The sequence below is a fragment of the Amphiprion ocellaris genome, chromosome 16 (assembly GCF_022539595.1).
Source record: "Amphiprion ocellaris isolate individual 3 ecotype Okinawa chromosome 16, ASM2253959v1, whole genome shotgun sequence".
Classification (NCBI taxonomy): domain Eukaryota; kingdom Metazoa; phylum Chordata; class Actinopteri; family Pomacentridae; genus Amphiprion; species Amphiprion ocellaris.
Window position 1 is genome coordinate 21,697,465 of NC_072781.1, and position 22,003 is coordinate 21,719,467.

A 22,003-nucleotide genomic window follows, 5' to 3' on the forward strand; every position below is an offset into this window, starting at 1 on the left:
TAACTGTTCACCAATGGGACACAATTCACTAAATAATATGAAGTTATAGTAATGGTACACGCATTTCATTGCAGCTCTTTTAACTAAATACAAGCATGCACAAGCCTACTATATACAAGCTCTCCATATGCAACAGATTGCCCTCTCCATGGCAACACATGGTGACTTTTGAACAACAGAGGCTAACAGGGGACATTTTTAACTGTTGATGCCACACTGGCTCCATTGCGGGGAAACATTAAAGGCTATCGGGTTTATCCCCACTGGGGCACTGAATTGCCCTGCTCTGAGCGGTTGGAGATGTCCAGGGCTGGCTTAGCAGACGAAGGCGACAACTGTCATAAATTACTCCCCTGTGGGCCAGCATATCTGCCATACTAGAAAGAGCTTTAGCGAAACTCAGGAGCAACAGAGCTGGATTTGAGAAAGCACAAAGCCAGAGGGACAACAGCCCAAAGGTCAAAGTGGTGCTATACCTCTTCAACCACATATGAAGGAAGCAACAGGACAAGTTTAAAAAGGCATTTTGTTTTTTGATATTTTCTTTAACTGCCTATGTACAAATGAATGCGATATCCTTAGTAATTAAACAATTTGCATAAAAGTGGCCAATCACTTTAAAGCAGGTTTTGTAACACTGCAGCCTTCTCTTCTGCTTCCATGAAATCCAAGTTTCCTTGTTTTTCTTAGCATGTTAACTTAAGGAGGGGCTGAGTGGCTGAAGAGGGAAAAAAATTAGCCACTTCACTGCTATTCACATGCCAGCTCACTTCCACTGATGTATAAAGTGCACTTCCCTAGGGCTTGCTGTTTGTCATAAAGCATCTTTCAGCACATAATTTAACCTAACTTGAGAGGCAAAAAGAGAAAGAAAAGAGAATACAAATATAATTTCTAAAAAGGGTGTTGGACTCCCCTACTGACGCTGTTTGCCAGGAATCCAAGCTGCAGTAGTTCTTCCTCAAAAAATATTGTGTGGTAATGTTGGACAGCTGAGCAAATGGGATGTGATCCAGGGAGTACATTATCTTTACAAATTCATGACAACATTTTGTACTCAAAGTGACAGAAGTGTAGGATTTTGTAAAAACACTGTCTGGCCTTCTCTTTAAAAAGACTGTTGAGGAGAAAAATGTACAGAGTATAGGAGGCCTAAATTTGCCTTTGTTTCTTTCATTTAAGATGTAGCGGATATAGTATTCAAATCAAAAGAGATGCTTATCTTCATGGTCACTGTTGACACCACCCTTTCAAAATGAGGCAATAAATTGTACATCATCTGGAAATAGAAACTTGTAAGCATTATTTTTTTTTTTTAAAGTTCAAAAAGATATCTGACATAATTATAGGAAAAATTAGGAGCATTAAGTTAATAGTTATTTTGCAATACACACCAGGATTAGCTAACCACAAAATACACGGCCTCTCACTCCCAATGTTCTGCAAAACAAAAAAGGTGCCAGTGTCAACAAAACAAATGCTTTGAAACTACACTGTATTTGGTCAAAAGCATAAAAATCCCAACACTGACTTGTAAAACTGAACATAAAGTATAACAAGAAAGATGTGCGCAGCTCAAAATATTCCCATCATTTGTGTTTGCTGTGCTTTTAAACATGTAGACAAATTCTTTCCCATAAAGTTGGTTTCTGTAATGCAACGTGTCTCCCTCACACCAGGCTAGTTCTGCACACGCAAGGCTGCGCCTATCCAATCCGACTGGCATCACGGCCATGGAATGCTGAAGTCCACATTTTTCCCATTCAGCAAGGAAAAACGGCCTTTCAAAGCCAATCAGCTAGAAATGTTGCTTTGTTTTTATTTTCGACTGAACTTCCTGGAACCTATTATGGAGCTGTCAGGGATGTATATTTAGCTATGGCAACACAGGGCCTCCTCTCCCCCTTGCGCCACTGGTCATGTCACCTCTGATAAACAGAAAAACAATTGGTTATCTCTTTTGTCACCTTTAAAGAAAATGGCTTGGGTAGTGTGTCTGTGGGTGTAAGTGACAGATATCATCTACGTGGCTACATGCAACATCTCTGTACACAAGAGTAGAAAGGTGTTGGAAACATAAAAATGGTCACATGGCATAAAGTCAGAAACTGATCAGATTTTTCACTCTAGACCAAAATTGTTGGCAAACAAATTGGCTGACCAACACTGCCATTCTTATCTCAAAGCAGCAATACACAGCAGATTTTTCTATACTGGATTTCGCTCAGTTTTGGCCTAGCTGCAGCACACTTACCACCCTGTCTAAATAAGTTGTGGAGCAGGTTGAGAAAATTCATCCATGAGCCATAGCATCTGCACAAAAACAAACAAAAAAACCTCAATGTATGTTGGTATGAAGGAACTATCCACATTATCAGTCCAATCGCCTGACAGACAGGAAATCAGCAAACTGTTCTCACTGGTTTAACAGTGTAATATTTAATAGCACGCAATTAATAGCATTTACTTCTTTTTAGGGGTGTTGAGTATAGAGGAATCTGTTCTGTGAGCCCTGGATTAGTTTGACCTATGCTTGACTTCAACAGTAACATTGATGGACACTAGTTCACAAGTTCATTCCCCCCTGACCTCCAAGTCTAACCCTCTACAACCTTACCTAAAGTCTACTCAACCAAACCACCCAGAAGACGCCCGTCATCCGCACGCCTCAACTCCTATCAGGTCGTAAATTTAGTAACATTTCACCACTCATGTCATGCTCCACTCCTGCCAGTTTAGCAGGAATTTTTACAGTTTAAAACCAACATAGACATATCTGCATAGCTGGGATGGCTGCTAGCTGCCTTGAGCATTAAGGCACTGGTCAGACAGGGAGGAGGCAGAGCCCATAGTGTTGCTCCTCTCACACAGGGATTATGAAGTACAATGGACAAATCTAGGGATAAATATCACCTACTGTTATTTACTACATTGGTTCCACCTGTGTAGAAACCACAGACAGACCAGACACATATGCTGCATTTCTAGATTTGATTTAAAAATTGGTTAATTTCAATTAAAATCATTATTTCAATATTGAATTTACTGTAAATGATTTCAGTTACAGTATTTAATGATAGCTTTGGTATAGTTTTCATGAAGTACAGTACCGCTGTTGTGCATGCCTATTCATTAATTTGATGGTTCATTTGAGACTTGTGCCATGTAGACAGCGATACGGAAATGTTACTAGGTCCTACCTACAAACTACAAGTTACAATACAGAGACTATTATTTTGTGCTGTACCTATAAAGTTTCCAGTTGACAAAGGACAGAAATAGCTAATAAATGTGGTGAAGTAGAGCAACAGCATCATTTTGCCTGGATATGAAGGTAGGTATGTAAAGACTAACTCCAGACAACATAATTTACAGTCAAAGAAATCCAATATGTTCAATGAATAAAATAAGTTCTGAAGAGAAACTCTTAGTCTCCATAAATTCAAATACCTCTGAGCCACTTGTTTTTTTGTCATCACTATTTCTATGTGACACTTTGCTAGGAAGAGATTACATCATTTGCAATGACAATTTGATTTTAAACTGTTCTGTATTTATAATAATTGTAATTTTTGCAGGATGTATCCTGCACCCAAAATGAGAAGTACAGCATTTTGTGACTTTTAGATTTGCAAATGACATGAAAATTGAACAAAAGCAATGACTAATCAGTATAGCTACTAGGGCTGGACTCGAACATCTGAATATTTGGTCGTGACGGTGGTATCCGAATATTTATTTTGAGATCCGAATATTTGGATTCCACCCCCCACCCACCCCGTCGGACAATGTCACGCGAACGGTATTCGTCTCGTCAGTTTGCTCGACGTGTCCTCCCGTTGGATGATCGCCGCGTCCCGTAAGTCCCGTCCCGTCGGGCCAGCCCTAATAGCTACAGACATCAAGCTCGTCATGACCTACCTGTCCAGTGTATCCTGCTTAGTGCCTTTGGGAAAGAGGTGAGCAAGGAAGCTGATCAAATGTTGATGGCTTTCTCTGGAAATATAACTCTATCACCGCTTTTGAGGGGGAATAAAAGATATTCAAGCACAAAATTCTGTTAGCCAGCCAACTAGTGGACGCTACGTAAATTTATCTTGGTTAGGAGCTAAACAAATCAGGGTGTTCACACATTAAATCTTTCTCTGAAAAAACAGCTGGTTCAAGTATTTTGTATATAAAAAACAAAAACATGCTGTTTCAAAATAAAGAGCATCCTTCGTTACCATAAGTTACACTAATCTTGAGACAACCTTAGGTAACAGGCTAGTTTTGATTGTGAGTGAAATAAATACAAACACAGACTCTCACTCAAAAACATACATTGTTATTTTTATTACTCCACCAAGGAAGGCGGCGGAGTTTTGTGACGATTGGCGTACATTTGTCCTTCCATCTGTTAGTGTGTCGTTCCATCTGTGCACAACATTACTCAAAAACGGAATAATGGATTTGGATGAACTTTTCAGAAAAGGTCAGAAATGACACAAGGACCATCTGATGCGATTTTGGCAGTGATGCGGCTTATAGTCTGTTAAAGATTTCTGTATCATTACAAGATAGCGGTACAGTGGTACCGTAACTATGACAACAAGTGAACACTACGTCAGCTGCCTGCTGACGATAACATGATTGCGATCCTACTACAAATCCACCGCTGCGGACTTAGCCGTGTGCAGCCTTGGCAGAGAACTGTGCTCTCTGAGTGCTTTTCTTGCTTTTCCTGTGTGTACAAGTTACAACAATCCAAACATGCTATTTGGTGAAATATAACACATTTATTGTGCAAGTAAAATTGAGTGTTGCCATCTTTCTTACCCAAACGTGGTCAGTAGGTATATTGGTCAAAAATGTGTGAAACGCTTAAAAGAACTTAAAAATTCCTTGAAATATTTTTAAACCCTACAACCAATCCCAGAACCCAAAAAGCATCTAAGCTCTCTGAAACCTTTAGGGAAAACTTGAAATAGGTAATTTAGGCTGATGCATTTCTGAATAATATCATTCTGAGCACATGTATCCAGCACATATTAAAAACAAACTGATTTGTTGCTTAAAAATTCATAACACTCTCTACACTGTGCACATACATAGTAAAAATGATTCATGTTCAAATCTACGTTGTCTACAACCCAGATTAATGAATGCCTAAGCGCCATGTCTGTGCAGTCAAATGCTGTTAAAAAAACACAGTGGGAGAGAGAAGGGAGTGAACATGGTTGCACATACTGGCAGGTCTATTTTGCTTTCAGAGCAATCAACACCTTCTTGTTGTCACTGGTTGTTAGCATGTCTCGTCGTCAGCTGCACTGGGCAACAGTGGTCTGCTCAGCTCCCTCCCCTGTCAGCAGAGTGGCGTTTGTCAAAATTTGTTATCAGCAGTGTTGATCCTACTCTATTTAAGAAGAAGTGCGTCAACAGGTTCAAAGCACTCCTGTTGCATGTTTGCCCTCTTTCTGATTTAATATTTGCGCTTTGAAATGTAGCCAGTTATTAAATCACACTCATTCCTCGCCCCCACCTACATATGTCCAGTAGTATGCCTATCCACCTCTACACACCAATCACCCTCCCACCATCCCTCAGCAAGAAAATTTTGACCCATGTCACCTTTACAGCACACACTCCTTACAAACCCCCAGCTGCAGCCCAGAAATAGGACAGCTTTTTTTAATTCTGGCTGTCCAGTCTGGGGTGAGTGCCTTGCGCCAGTGTCCTGTTCCAAGCTCAAACAGGAGGGAGATGACAACCATATGTATGCTGTGCAGAATTTGTCAAATGATTTCATGGAAATGACATTGAGTATTGTCCTTTTCATATTCACTGAATTATCCTGCATACGATCAGCGTTCATTTCATTACAACAAAAAGTATTTCACGCTTATTCCACAGTGAAAACTAATAAAAAACTACTGTTTGACCAAAAATCAAGGCTGTTGTACAATATCAGTCAGTGCACAAAAACTACATAATCATCTATAAGACAGAAATATGAATCAATTACTGCTGAGTCAACCAGCAAGTATGCTCTTGATTGGTAAAACAAAAGCCTGCAAGGCCAAAAAATATGCTTGTTCAAAGGTTTGCAATCCTTCTGAAAATTACATAAAAATAAGTACAAACAAGCAGCAAGGGTTGTGGCAAACAAAAAATTTTCGCAAAAGCCTTGACAGTCAAGACCCGTCAAAGATGGCAACAATTTTACAAAGGAAGCTTAGAGAACATGCCAGTTTTTGTCGTCGACTCAATGAAACACACAATTATCAAATGACTGAAAATGGCTAAATCTAATATTAAATATCTACTATGCATATGTTCTTGTCAAAATGTTATGACTAAAGCAAAATTGGGTCACATATCAACCATTAACACAGCAAAAATTAGATGTCCAAGACTACGGATCAACAGTAACATACAGGGTTTTGTTTCCTGTGGAAAAATAAAACATTCCTATACAAAATGTTAACACTGTGCAGCATTTTTCTGGTGAAACTGTGCTATGTCAGCCTTTAAGATCAGAAGTGATTATTTGAAATTTAGTCATTTCAGTTATGTCTTTATAGTAGTTATCTAGTCCACCTCATGTCTGAATAAAACATAAACAAACCCACTTCAATCTAGCAAAATATCATCATTGGTTTTCTGTTCAATCATCAACTGAACAGAAAAAAATGTTAACTTTTAAACCATTATTTCACACTCCAAAGAATACAATAAACAATATCAGATAAACACATAAACTGAAAGTCAGGTACAACTACAAGTTGCTCAGAAATTAAAAAGATCATAAGATTATAAATGATTTAATCTAATGTTCTACAAAAGTGAAGTCCAGCTACAGCATTTAATGGTCTGACACTAAGAACAAAATAAATTCTATGTCCATGAAACAGGGCATGTATGTATCAGTGAAATCCTAGCTTCAGACCAACATGCAATGCAATGCTTAGCTAATTGGATATGTGTATTACAATGTCTGTGGTCACAGCACCCTTATGGGGCATGAAATAACAAGCAGCTGTGTGTGTCAAGAGGCTTCATGTGTGTGTGCTCACTTTGTGTGTGTATGTGTGGGAGGTATAGTTGCTGTGAGGTTTATTAACCAAGTCCATCAAGGCAGTGTGGGATTCACACTGAGACACCAAAGGCTTAAGGATGTGAGCGCCACACAAGCAAGAGAGCAAGACAGTTCCTCTCCGAAATACTAATATGGGCCCTTATTTTCAACCACAACAACTCTACCACCCTCTCCGCTCCCCCCAAGCCAAGACCTCCATATCAGTGCTGTATCCACAGCTAGTGGACTGTGTGCTTTGATTTGACCGGCTTTGCTGCAGCCTCAGTTCTTTAATACTGACTTTCATTGTGATTCACACTGCAAAGCATTGTTCAGACGGCTAAGAAATTAAAGGAAGAGCCAACACAAAGCATCTTAGTGAGGTGTTAGGCCACCAGAACAGCTGCAATGCACCTTGGCATTGATTCGATGAAGTCTCTGGAAGTCTACTGAAGGGATCGACCACCAATTTTCCACAACATATTTGCTCATTTAGTGTTTTGCTAATGGTGAAGGAGAGTACTACCTAACACAGTGGTCCAAAACCTCTCATAGGTGTTGAGCTGGGATGACCCAAATGGCTTGGTATTGGCATGAACCTTCACCTCATTGCTTACAGCCGCTCCTGCCTCCTCTTGACGCTATAGTATTTAACAGCAACTGGGTACCACAGCTAATCTACAATATTTGATTTGTTTATTATCTAGACCAATAGTATCAGGTATTGGCAGATACTCAGTATTAAATTACTCTAATCCAATCCGATTGGCAGCAAAAAAAAAAAAAAAGAAACAAAAAAAAAAACTGAGACAACGTTAATATAGTCCCTGGTCCTAATGACAGACCAGCCAGCTGAGCAGTCCTCATGACTAAAGCTCCTGCTATCTGTGCCCCCATAACAAACCCTTTTCGAAAGTCTCTTTTCTTCTTCTATCTTGATACAACACTGGAATTAACTGGACTGAGCATAATTGATATTGTTTAATTGGACACTGCAGTACACTTATGTGGAAGCCTCTGCATTTATTGGGATTCCCATCTCACTTATTCAGGTTTTATTTAACTTTGTCACCCATATGTATGTTTATGATAATGATCAAGAAGGCAGTGTGAAGCCTTGTTTCCAGGGCTTTACCCTGTATAACTGTCACTATGGTATTACAGGGTTCTGTCAAATGTGCAGTGGATTTAAAGATCCTATTTTTGTCCTTGTTCTCACAAACACATTTTACAACCACCAGCATGGCATCATGGCACCCATCAGAATGGTGGTGACACCATTAACTAGTCATGACTTATGCACTGTTCACATAGCACAACTCTCTGACGTGTCAAACTACAGTTATGTGACATTAGCCTGCTTATTTATGTTGGGTTGTTTTCCATCAATAAAGTGTTAAACTAACTTCTGTTTCTGTGTGTCACATATAACAAAGTAGTGTTCTGTTGTTAGAGACAGTAATAACAAATGATTCAAAAGCTAAATATATCCAGAGAACACAAAAAGTACCCATGGTCAAAAGTACAAGCATAGGACTGTGATAAACGCATAAGATCAACCAGTTTATATATATATATATATATATATATATATATATATATATATATATATATATATATATATATATATATATATATATATATATATAAATATATATATAAATATATATATAAAAAATATAAACTGGTTGATCTTATGCGTTTATTTATTAACTGGTTTAGGAAATATTGTAATAATCAGATACTGAATTTCTAGATTTTCATGAGCTATGAGCCATAATCATGAAACGTGAAAAAAAAGCCTTGAAATATTTCACTTACATGTAGCAAATATAGAATTTATGAGCTTGCCTTTTAAATTAAATCATGAATGCAAATGAACTTTTTCACAACATTCTAACTATAACTGAAATGCATCTGTAAGAATAGCAATGAAGTTTAACCCTCAATAATTCAAGGATTTCGATTTAGTTTTTTTATTTAACAGTCTTAATGACCTGAAGCTTGCCCTTACATGTTAGGTGATACTATAGAACCAAAAAATTAGAAATGGAGGTTTCATGTTAAATAATCACTATATAATCTTAGAAATCACACCACCTGAAAAAATATCAATGTTACAAAAGCAGCAAACTTCAGACTGTTATTAGAGCAACAGATACAGCTGATCAGTTGACTGAATGATTTTCAAGTGATGGAATGTTGACAATAACACACCAAAAATATACAAAGACATACACCACAGGTCATGTCAACAAAATTCACATGCTTACCAAGTCTGCCTTCAAAGGGGGCTAAACTTAGAGACACACTCATTTATACAGTGAAAACCTACACCTGACACCTTCAGAAAATTGTCAATGCGAGTTTGTATAGTCAGGGTTGAAAATGATTTTCGGCCAATCAGGGAGTCACTGTTTACCAACCTCAAGCCTGTTTTTGAGCAGTTTCTCCAGTGAAGACCTGTCGCTGGATTTAGAGGTGTTGATACACCCAAACCCTACCATAATATCCCCTTTTATTAATGATCCAATTTCAGTGGTGAGTAATTAAAGCAACACTGAACTCAAAGCCCATTAGCTCAAAAGCAAACAGCAAGGTGGGTATTAGTTGGGATATCTGTGTTTTTGTGAACCCCAATTACCACCTCGTAACAATATGCTTAACAGAACATTAAAATATAATCCAGGTTCCACTAAATCTTCACCATCCAGTCAGAGCTGACAACACAGAGAAGGTCTTGACCTTAACTGATCCCGCCTAGACTCTGTGGACAAGGCCTGGAAAACACACCTGCCAGCACTATCAAAATGCTTTGTTGTTGCTTTGGTCTCGAGAATGGTTTTACCTTGAAAAAACTAAATCTTTAAAAAGGGGCCACAAATACAAGGAAGTCATTTTGCCACCACTTTTAGAGATAAAGCTGAAAGTGATTTCACACTAACATCACTAACAATCCCTCAATCTCTAGTCAGCTTTTCCTTTGTTTTCCAATAATAAAATTGACCTTTGGTTTAGTATACAACCCTGCATAACTGTTGTGATCATTGTCCCATTGTCTCATTTTAAGATCTCCATAATTAGTTTAGGAAATCTTAAGATTATTTCCAGAAATCTGGTTCTCTGAATGAGTACGATGTCTCACCATAGTGAGAAATTGAAACACTTTATAAGAGAACCAAGATGATCATATGATTCTCTGGTAGTCATCAGTCAAACTGGCACCGTGATTTCTCAATACAGCAAGTGCAGATTATGCAAAGTTTGGGCAAAATTTGATGTTTATTAATGTGAAAATAAATAAGTGCAACCTTCTCTAGCAAATAGTCACTATAAATGCACTTTTTATTTTAAAAGCTAGAAAAAAAATGGAAAAAAATAAATAAAACAGGAATTTTGGGAGGTATTTGTAAAGGCTCAGATCCTAACTCACTAGGACTGAATTGACTTACTAGGCAAGTTAAGGAAGGTTAAAACCCAAACTGCAGATTGAGCAGCGATAAATAATGTAGATGCAATCGGGTTAAAGAAACAGCTTAAATTAGTGACTTAGTTTAGATTGTGACAAGAAGTACTGACAAATATTTCCCAAACAAGGGAAACATTTTCCGAAACTGATCTGACATTATTTGGTAATCACCGTGAATGATATGATACACACATACTAAATTTGGTTCAAACATGTTCAAATTTGTGAGAAAACTCCTCCATGCATGCTGGACAGTTTAGCATGAATGCAAAGCACAGTTCTTGTCCGTGTTCAGCCTCTAGTCCAAGCTGCCCACCGCCTTCTTCTTCTCTTGTTTGGGGCTCATGGGGGCTAGTTTGTTTTGTTCATATTTTGTCTACTGTTCCTGTTGGCACGTCCAAATCCTCCGCAGCACCTTCCTCCCTCTCTCCTATCTAACCCTAAGCTCCCTCCATGCCTGAGGCCGATCTCATACCCAACAGACACCCCAGCTGGGATGATTAATAGCCCTCTGCTGGGACTCTCCATCCACTCAGCACATTGTTGAGAACCTCTGAAACAGGACAACAGTTGCATCCCCTCTTCACACTGGGTCTAAGCCCTAGCTGTCAGTCCCTGGTTAGGACACTGTTAACTGGGCAGATTTACAGCTACTAACCATCACTAGGTGGCAGCCTGTCTGAGCAGGGAAGCCCCTCTGATTAATCATAGCTGTTTTAATGGGGACTTTTACAACTGGAAGGCCAAATGCTTCCCACTGCATAACACCTGTATAATCCAGGATGTTGCCCATCAACCATCAATCATAACTAGACACTGATGCAGCTAATACACATTGTCTAGAACCAAGGAATGCAGTTGGATTATTTTAACAGTAATGGAGACATTACTCATACTCTCAGAAGTCAGGAAACAGTATCATTAGTCAACTTAACAGAATGGAGGTTCAGATCTACTATATTAAAAACCACAAGGCTGATATAAAATATGTCAGATATTTGCTAGCTCCACCTAAGATGTGAGGTCAAGCCACTACTGCCTGCTTATGTTGTAATTTGAATAAATTTGGGTTCTGGACTGCTGGTCCATCCAAACAACCACTAGATTCAACTAATCATCATGTGAGCTCTATTTCCAGCAATGGATTTTATTTTATTATTTTTTTTTTATTTATTTATTTTTTTTACAGTCCAAGGTTTTATGCCTAAAAAAGCAGAAAAATTTGCCTCACTAGCAAGAACAGTGAGTGGTTGAGTGACTGTAATTGTAACTTTGTACAACACTGTAACCTGTGAATCAATCATCTGTGAAGTGGCAGGAACCACCATGTCACCCAACATTGCCCAAACCATACAATAACCTACATTTCACATCTTTCTTTGAAAAACTAAAGTGTAAATAGTTTTTACACTTTTTTCTAACAAAATAATAACATGCCTGCTACATTACAACTGAAACCAGTGTTTGGTGACTTTGTTGATGTCCCTGGTAACATCATTAGCTTGTAGGGATTTTTTAAAGATTATTTCTTGGTGTTTTTGGCTTTGTTGAAGGACAGCTAAAGAGCGATAGCAACGGTAAGGAGGAAAGACATGCAAACAATCCATACTGTGGTTTGGAATTAAATACACGGCCAAGTTTCAGTTCCAAGGAGTGTGCAGGTTGCGGATATCATTATGAATGATTTCCAGTACATTCATTTCTTAAAACTTACTCCACCAAAGTAAAATCAGACAAAAAATTTTATCTGTAAAATCAAACTAACGGTAGCATTCTGTACATATAGATTCATACTCCTTCACATTTGCAATAAACATCAGTACAACACAAAATTGATTCTGTCAATATGTTCCATCATTTCCAGTTTTCCATCACTTTTACAGCTGTGATCAAAGCAATATTTAGGTCTTGAACAATTAGTTAAATTGATGAAGAAACAATTACTATAATTAAGCAAACAGTTCAATGATTGTTCAAGCATCAGTACCACTAATTCACTATTTAAAGTTTCTTAAATGTGAAGAATTGTTTCTACAACAACAAAATAATCAAGACTATGAAATCAAGCTCATAAATCAATAATGGAATCAGTTGTTGCAGCCTTATGTGTATTTTCCAACCTACATACCTAATGCGCTTAATTGCAACTTGGAATTCATTTGTCCAGGTCCTATACAGACTCAAGTAAATCTGCCAAGACATTAATGTAAGTGACAACTCTGCCCACTCAGTTTATTGTCCTTTGACAATGTCATAAAAAAGACTGACAGCAGGAATGAGAATCTAACCCGTGATCTCATGCTTAAAGCTAGAAGACACCGGGGCCACGTGGCAGACATTCAAAGCATTGCCATGAAGCAGGTTCTCCTTGCTCAGAATGCCTTCCTGTGTAAACATATTTGCATAAGTGGCTGAGCGACATGAATTATGGCTCCTCTTCCTCAGGCATTTGCCAGCTGCCTTCTGCTGCTTCAATTGGGAGTGATATATGTGTGAAGATCAGGTGGCAGGGAGGGGGAAAGGAGGGGTGAGAGGGTGGAAGGGGGGTAAAAGGCCACAATCAGTTCCCAAGTGCTTTTGCTGCGACCCCCGGAGACCCACCAGCGCCGGCCTGACCACAGCTGGGGGCTGAGAAGACACACACACACACACACACACACACACACACACACACACACACACACACACTCATTTGACCTTGAACTGAGACTAGGAGGGACGGCATGTGTGCATTTTCTCTTGATGACTGAGATGATGGTAAAATGTGATGAATTAGCGACGTTGTCAGTAAGCACGGATTGGACTATGTGAAAACAAAAGAAAAACATTTCCAAACCCAAGTATTACTGTTCCAGTAACACCTTGATTTTATTGCACCAGATAAAATACATGAATGAATCCATTCAATAAGGGTTGCATGCTGGGGCCTCAAACTACATGATTAAAAATATGTTTTATCATAATTCTAGTATTCCAATGGTAAATTAGCTCTGCTTTGTGTTTTGCTTTGGGAAACCGGGATAATTATTGTAAAGGTCAGCTGGAGAGTAATCAAATCATCCTCCACAATGTTCACTCTACAAATCCACTGCCATGCCCCCTGATATCTACCTCTGGTGCCGTGCTGCTGATTCGAGTCAATTAGAGGTGTGCTTGTGAATTTCGTTAGTGTCGGGATGAAAAAGAGAAAGCTGTCAGTCAAAAGGCCACTATGCGTGTGTATCTGGGGTGCTGCAAGGGGCTCGAAACCTGTATTTGGATGAATAAAAATGAAGGGATTTAGAAGCAGACTGTTTCTTCTGCAGACTTGTCAAAAATCTGACCTTCACTGCAGCAGAGGGGGTTGCCTGCAGAGGAGGGTGAAAAGGAAAGAATTGAAGATTTGAGAAGCTGAGGCTCAGTGACTTCTGCATAACTAGGTGCAACTGAAAAAAAAAGGTGAGGAAGAAGGAAAATAAACTGTAATTCAGGAAAGAAAGGCTGTTTTCTGTACTCTTTTACTCTCTGAGGTATAGTCGAGCAATAAAATAAATCCACAGAATTGTTCTACAAGAGACTGAGACAGATTTGTCTGTGTGATGACAATCCTGTATGGTAGAGACCCCCTGTCAATGTCAAGTAAGAGACAAAGACTAAATCTCCTGCTCAAAACAATGCCTCAGATTTTAGTACACCAACAAATACCCCACAAATACCACAATGCTTTTTGGGTAGTCTTACATTTGGTAGTTGGTACTTACATAGAGCAACAAAGCAAATGTTTGAGACGGTTTATCACCATCAGTTGCTTGTTGTTAATTCTATTGTAATGCCTGTATTAGACATAACACAGCTCACATGGTTATTCATGTCAACACAACTGCTACTGGCCATTCAGCCAGCTGTTCACAATAAGCACTGATAAACTGTTTTCATACCACAAGGATTACAGAAAATGTTCAAAAGGTCTAGATCCAAAGAATTTATGAGTTTGGTGATGCACACAATTCAGAGTGCCTAGCTTGATTACAGGTCACAGCATGTTTTCAGAGAAGCAAGGGAAACAAGAAACCAAGAAGTGGGCATTTAGTTGTGTACTTTAAAATAAATAAAAACAACATGGCTGATAATGAAGGAAAAAGGACAAATTTGCATTTGTTAGTTATCCATCATTACTAAAAATGTAATCAGTCTACATGTTGTCAAGTGTCATTTAATATACAAAACTAAAGGTCATGTGCCAAATGGTGCAGAGCCATGACATGAAACCTATGAGATGCTAAAATTTTGTCCTGGACTGAACTAATCAATCAGTCAGCATGATGTGTGTTGTTATCTTGGCTTATGTTGTACTAAATGGCCACTTAACTACTCTATTCTAGCCTGTATCCCTCTAAAACAGGTAACATTATTATAGTTATTATATTTTAACATTGAACACATTAAATATATCACTGTGTTTTTTTAAGTTTAAAAGCACCTTTGTAAGACAGACAACACCAGATTTTTTTTTATAAGCCATCACACATTTAAAAACAGATGCTGGCCACAAAGCTGTGGAGAGCCTTCAATTATATGGGTCTAATAAGGTTAGTAATGGGGCATTAGATATCAGGCTCAATCCAACCCATCCAATTTAAATTAGAGGAACGACTCCCACTTCCTGGGACTGATTTGCCTGGCTGACTGAGCAAGGTAGCGCTGAGGCATTACAACACATGGTCCATCTCTGGCCCAGCTTCTTCGACTGTGCTCTCATTGTTCGGGAGTCAAGAGAGGACCTTATGTGTTCCAGAGGTTGACGGAAACTTTTTTCCTGCTTTCAGAAGAGAGACAACACTTCCTTTCCCAGAACAATTTATCTCTCTGCTTGACAAGACTCCCTGCTATATTTACCCAACTAAAATTGCAGATGATATACTTCCAGCTGCACAAGTCTCCAGCTCTGTGGCACATGGTCCTGTCAATCACACCAGTTACGGCAGAACAGAACCGCCACAACAGTGGACCCCTAAACCAGACAGAGCGATCTACAGAAAAAGGAAAAAAAAAGAGAAAAGAAAGACAAGAGAGGAACTGAGAAAACTTGGGGGGACTAATTCAGATTTCTGTTGCTGGTTAGCTTTTGTTGTTAGAGGGAGCAGAGAGACACACCAGAGTGAATGGAATTACTGGGCTTTCATTAAGCAGACAGCTGGGCCACTGTGAAGCCTCAAAGCAGCAGCAAAACACAGCCCACCCACAAGATTTCATCCCAAAGTATTGCTGTTTCTGTATGAGAGACACAGCTAGAGATATATATTAGGCTTTTATGCTGCTGCAAAAACAAAACAAATTGATCAGTCTCTCAAGCACAGGATTCCACTCGACTGTGGTTATTTGATCTCCATTTTGTCTCTCATCAGGGCATGGATGTAACATTTGAGAGGCTGGGTGCACAGGAGATTTGGGCTTAAGGATGGAACAAGGCCTTCAAACATCCTTGACATGAACTCATTACTTCATGCAAATGTTCTAAAACAAAGGAAAAAAATTCAATTTCATATTCAACTTTCATTCCGGTCAAATACAGTGACTGTATTGGAATCAGTGAGGTTAGAGGAGCATAGGTTTTTCGTGATTTGATGGCTGAAGGGAAAGGCTTACAGTGAGAGGAAAAGGAAAGAGGAGGGTTAACCAATGTAGTAGATTCCTCCTCAGCCAGCAGCGTCTGTCCATCTTACTGTGGCTGAGGCATTCCCAGGAGAAAGGCAGCAGCGGTGGGGGCTTAGTTCTGCGCAGCTCGATGTGTTGCATCTTTCCCATTGCTCACAACTTCTACAACTGGAGCTGTAGGGCTCTGGGAGCTGCCAGGACTCTCATTGCAAAGGCATGACAACATGCAGGATTGTCATCAGAGCCAGCTTGAGTCTCTCAGAAGGGTGGGGGTGGGGGCTTACAGACACCACAACTGTGTTTACAGACACTTGAACTCACAAATGATCGGTCACCATACAGTACCAGAGTGACTACAAGTCCATGTTCAGTCTTAGTCTGTAGTTAAAGAGGCCAAAATCCAAATTGGACTTTGTCACTGTAACACATTCGGACACCTTGGAAATTACCAAGTTTTAAAGGTCTTTTATCAGAATATTGTCACTGCAAATGTGAATCAAATAGAAAGTTTTTTTTCTTCTCACAAATGTCACAGGTGTACTGTCCAGTACAGTAGCTTTGGAAACAAGTTTATTTAGACTACTTTTTTTCTATACATTTCTCTTAGCAAACTTGAAGTTTTGCTTCATCTAAGCCTGCTTTCACCTAACATTGCCATATTAGATTTACTCGGTAGCTCTTTAACAGGCTAACAGGTACATCAGTAAATTGATGTCTACGAATAGTTTGCGTGTGAGGCATTTATAGAACATCTGTAAATTTAAGCTTCAGAAAATAATCTAGCTACACTAGCCATCGAAATTGCATGAGTGTCTGAATGCATATTAGTCACGCCACCCCACCTACCTCTACAAGTAAATTCTCTACCTGTAATTCTGTGGGAATCACTGAGCTTTGATAAAACGGCCAACATTATGCACTGCATTTGTTGAGAGTACAGTCAAAGCACAGCAGGGAACAGTGCTTTTGCTGTCGGAGGGGGTGGATTTTGTCTCTATAATTGTTCTGTTAGATCCCAGTGCTGCATATAATACAATGGATCACAGCAATTCATTACAGAAATTGGAAAAGTCAGTGGGTATGCAAAAACTGCACCTGGCTAGTTCAAATCATATTTATCAAACAGACAGTTTGTTCTTGACAAAAACTATTTTTCGACCATGCCTGCTCCATATCCAGCCTGTCATCCTGGCTTAATACAGACAGGCTTCCCAGGTCTTGTTCCTTTACCCACCTACCCTTGTGACTGATTGGACTGCTGCCCAGTCCCATGCTCCAATCAAGCTGCAGCAATCACTACACCTGGTTCAAAAGGGCATCTGTCAACCCTGGATGGCTGTCATTTAATGTAACATGGGCTCCTAGGCTGAATTTTAGACTACTCCAGATCAAGACCCCTTTAACTACTGCCATGCATTGTGATCAACACTTAGACTGGTGGCACCGTCTAAAGCCTCAGGAGAAGACAGATGATTCTCTGTATGTTATCGGTTACTATGATTATTGCCTATGATTAGGACTACTCACTATTTTTTAAATTGTCGATTAATCTGCAGATAATTTTGTGTACTATTTTTTTGGTCTATAAAAAAGTTACCAAATAGTGAAAAATGTCCAAAAAGAATTATACTATGCTCCAGCGATGTCATCAAATTTATTGTTTTAATCCAAATAAGGGACCAAAATCATTTTTCACATAACACAAATAAATGCAGTAAATCCTCACAAATGAGAAGCTGGAACCAAGGGATATGTGGTACATTGGCTTGAAAACTGACTCTAAGCTCTAAGTGATTTACAAATGCATAAAAAATAAATATGATAAATATTTGCATATTATATAATCATAATCATATGTTAACTCATTATTTCAGCAATAATTGGGACACAACAGTTTTTATTCCTTTGACTACACAGATTTCTCATATTTTCATATAATGAAGTATTAAAATATGAGTTATGTTGGCTTCACTGCAGAGTGGTGCCACACCTCTGCAAGCACAATGAACTGCAGCAGCTAAAACTGGGCAAAGGCTATGAATTTCATAGTAATTAATAGCAGTAACCAAAATTCCATACATTATTCAGAATGCACAAAGAATTGTATCCTTAACATTTAGCACCTGAGACATAAACTCAAGTTAGCATAACAAACAACCCTTACTATCTTGATACATAAGCCTTGTAATCTTCCGGATAACTTTAAATCAGCAAACATACCCTCATATCTGATACAATTTTTGGAGTAAGAAAAATTAGGCAACAGCAAGCTGTGGCTTTTGTAATTCTTAGAAAAGCTAGGACAACAATTTGAAAAGGCATTTTTTTCATAATTACCAAAGTGGTAAACAGTCTGCACCCATATAGCACTTCTCTACCTTAGTGGTACTCAAAGTGCTTTACAATGTTTTTCATTGCGACAGAGCAGCAATGTAGGCAAGGTTCTTGCCTGCCATCAGTAGCAACTGCCGGTTCAGTGTCTTGCCCAAGGATACTTAGGCATGCAGAGGGGCAGAGACTGAAACCCAGCCTTGCGAGTAGTGGACTAGCCACCGTTACACCTGAGCCACAGCCACCTATAATCAAATAATCAAATACAGTGTGCTTTTAATCTGCCAGTCAAACTGATAGTCACTATCTACAGCCCAAGTCTGAAGGCTCAGCTAAAGGCGCAAATTAAGAAACCAATTAGGGTAGGTAATCAACCTGTACTGTTGGTTTCTATGTCTACAGAACCATACACAAACAACTCATCTTTGACATGTTTTTGCATTTTAAAGTTTTATTCCTCATCCAACACACAGCTTTGCTTACAATGTCTATCAACCTCCCATTGAGGTCGATAAACAACCTAAACCTAAGACCCAAATACAGCGACTCCGTTTTCCCACCCGGACACTAAAATAGCATTCTGACCCAACACCCTAAAGTTGCCATTACACCTACTGAGCCACACATGTTCCCTCAAACAGTACCACAGATATTTACTGATCAGCCACAACATTGTGACCACTGACAAGTGAAGTGAATAACATTGATCATCTTGTCAATGAAATGTTCTGCTGGGAAACCTTGAGTCCTGACATTCATGTGGATGTTTGACATGTATCACCAACCTCAAGCAACTTCCGCTCCCCAAGCACGCATGGCAACAGCACTCCTTGATGCCAGTTGCCACCTTCAGTAGGACAATGCATCCTGACACCCCACGAAAACTGCTCAGGAGTGGCCCGGAAAACACAACAAGGCTAAGCTGTTCATCCAGGTTCTACTCCCTTGATCCAAAGCTTAGATCTGTGGGATGTGCCAGGATAGGTAGGTCCCAACCAGCAACCCACAGTACCCACAGAATTCACTGCCACCATCCTGGTGCCACAGGACATCCCCAGAGGTCCTGTGTCCATGGCCCACTGGGTCAGATGAGTTTTAGCAGCATAAAGGGTACCAATACAATATTAGGCACGTGGTCATAATGTTGTGCCTGATCGCTGTATACTGAGACACTTCCAATCCAGTCTTCTCAAAATGAGGACCTACCGCACTAGAAATGAAACTGAAAGTTTTGACAAGCAGTTGGACCATGCAGTAAGCTCTGTTACTACTAGCTCTGCTAGTTGTTTGCAGTCAGTTATCCATTTTAATTACAGTCTTCGTCTCTTTGCATGCAAATGTTCCACCACAATAATTCCAGCCATCACTATTTTGAGGGAACACCAAAGCCGCATCTTTCACTTAGCCTCACTCACGAGTGTGATTGGTTTAAAAGAAGTACAAACAAGGCCGAGCGTTTTATTTAACCTATAGCAGAATTATAGTGAGGTGCAGCCAAAGAATTATGTTCTATAAAATGGGTTGACTCTCCACACAACCTTCATCAGCCCAGCCCCACATACCTTTTATGCTGTTTAGTATTTCCTTGAGATGGCCAAAGCTGTTGAGTAATGGGTCCTGTTCTTCATCCTGGGCAGAGAAAAACAAAAGAATCAGAGCACGATGGGTACATGAGAGAAAATCAAAGGAAACATTTGTCATACACATTATATATGATATTTATGTCTCTGAAGAAGTGTCCAACGCACATGACAGACTTAATACTTTGTTGTGTAACAGGTAAATAGTTCTACCCCGATCACATTAGAGCAGAACTAACACAAAACTAACTAAAAAAGAATATATGTATATCTATATATTTATAATATAGATATCCATATATATACTAGTACATACTTGTGCTCAACTTACCAATGGAGTGTGTGTATTCCATCTGGAGTTCCTCTTTATAGCTCCAACAACAGTGCTAATTTCACCCTGGACAATGTAGATATTCTTGTCCACCATGCTGCTTTTCTGACAGAAAAATAGAACAGGAGATGGTCAGTTTTGGTAAAAATTCAAGGCAGGTAGGCTGGGCTACAGCTCATCAAAAGTCCCACTTTAGAATTGTTTTGTTCTAAAGGGCAATTTCAACATTTTCACAGAAGTCTCTACAGGTCATTCCTCTCATGATTGACACACTTACATTAGTGGAAAAAAAACATTAAAATCATGAGCTATCAACATCTTGTGAAGAAAACCTGCAATGGTATATCAAAGCTCCTGGGTTCACATCAAACTTTCTGGTTTCACTGTTGGCATTAAAAGACACAATGGGGGAGGGAAATATAGATGGATCATTGAGTAAGTTCTTTAAATGGTCATTGTCCTCCTGTATATTCATGGAATCTATTTTTTACTACATTTTGATACTACATTTTGATAGTCAGGTAAAGACTGTTTGTCCTGCTGATACCCTTTCAACAGCCAATGATGGTGTTAGAGTCTAGAGTCAGATTGGATTGAATCGACTGTTGCTTTAGAAGGATTTATGTGCTAGTAATGTCTCATATCTGGTGTATGAGGGAGAAAAACATAACAAATCACATGACACAAAGGTAAGAACAAGAGCTTATCTTTACATTTTATTCAAAATACTTAAGTAAATATTGTAAATATATCTGTATCAATATTAGGTTATAAGAAATAATAAATTTGCATTATCCATTACAATAACAAAATGTGCTCTGTCAAACATCATAATGAGGCAGAGTGTACACGGTGCTCCAGTGGGTGCATGAATCAGTTCAAGTCAAAATCTATGAAGTGTCAACCTAAAATGCATATAGAATATAAGAACCAAAAAGCAAATTTCCATGCCCACTTTTACAATGCCTAAAACCAATACGGATAACCAAACAGAATCAAAATAACATACTGCTCATATTTGACAAGCAGTATAGCTCAAAATGGTTGGATTAACCTTTTTCTTTGTGTCATGAAAGTCATATCAGATAATATTCTTACAGTATAGGAAGATTTATGGGGGTGGCTGAGGCCACATTCTTTTAAATTCACAGTAAGCAGCCTATTCAACATAATACAAGGATGAAGGTGTGATCGGTAGAGGCCAGAATGTAAGTACACAGTGACAGGCTTACAGATGGTAATACCCACAGCTACAGTTTGAATCAGTCTCTAGGATATGATATTATACTTTCTAACATAATACAGCTGCACAGTGCATACTGCGTGTACAGTACAACTAGCAACGCTTCACTTAAGGGCAGAATGTAACTACAATGACAAAAGATGGAGCCAATGCTCAGGAGCAGACAGTAGTCAGGAAGACACATCTAATATTCATTTAATTAGCAGCACACATTGATAGCCGCATTTTTTTCAGCTTGAACTTAGAAAAAACATAAGCCTCTGATTCCCACAAATGATTTCTTTCAAGGATACTTCAGGTAAAAACCATGTCATTTAAATTCACCTGCACCGTTGTCCAGCAGTCCTGGAATATAAGC

General features: G+C 39.0%; 1 protein-coding gene across 9 annotated transcripts in view; it reads right to left on the reverse strand.

Moving 5' to 3' along the window:
- gbf1 (golgi brefeldin A resistant guanine nucleotide exchange factor 1) overlaps positions 1-22,003 on the reverse strand; it is a 92,346-nt gene that overhangs the window by 69,123 nt on the left and 1,220 nt on the right. For all 9 annotated transcript variants that reach the window (XM_055018964.1, XM_055018963.1, XM_035942267.2 and 6 more), the window contains exons 2-3: positions 20,403-20,507; positions 20,054-20,120 (exon numbers count right to left, since the gene is read on the reverse strand). In XM_055018964.1, coding sequence (XP_054874939.1) covers positions 20,054-20,120; positions 20,403-20,498 — 163 coding nt within the window. In that variant the 5' untranslated portion in view covers positions 20,499-20,507. The remainder of the gene's footprint in view (positions 1-20,053; positions 20,121-20,402; positions 20,508-22,003) is intronic.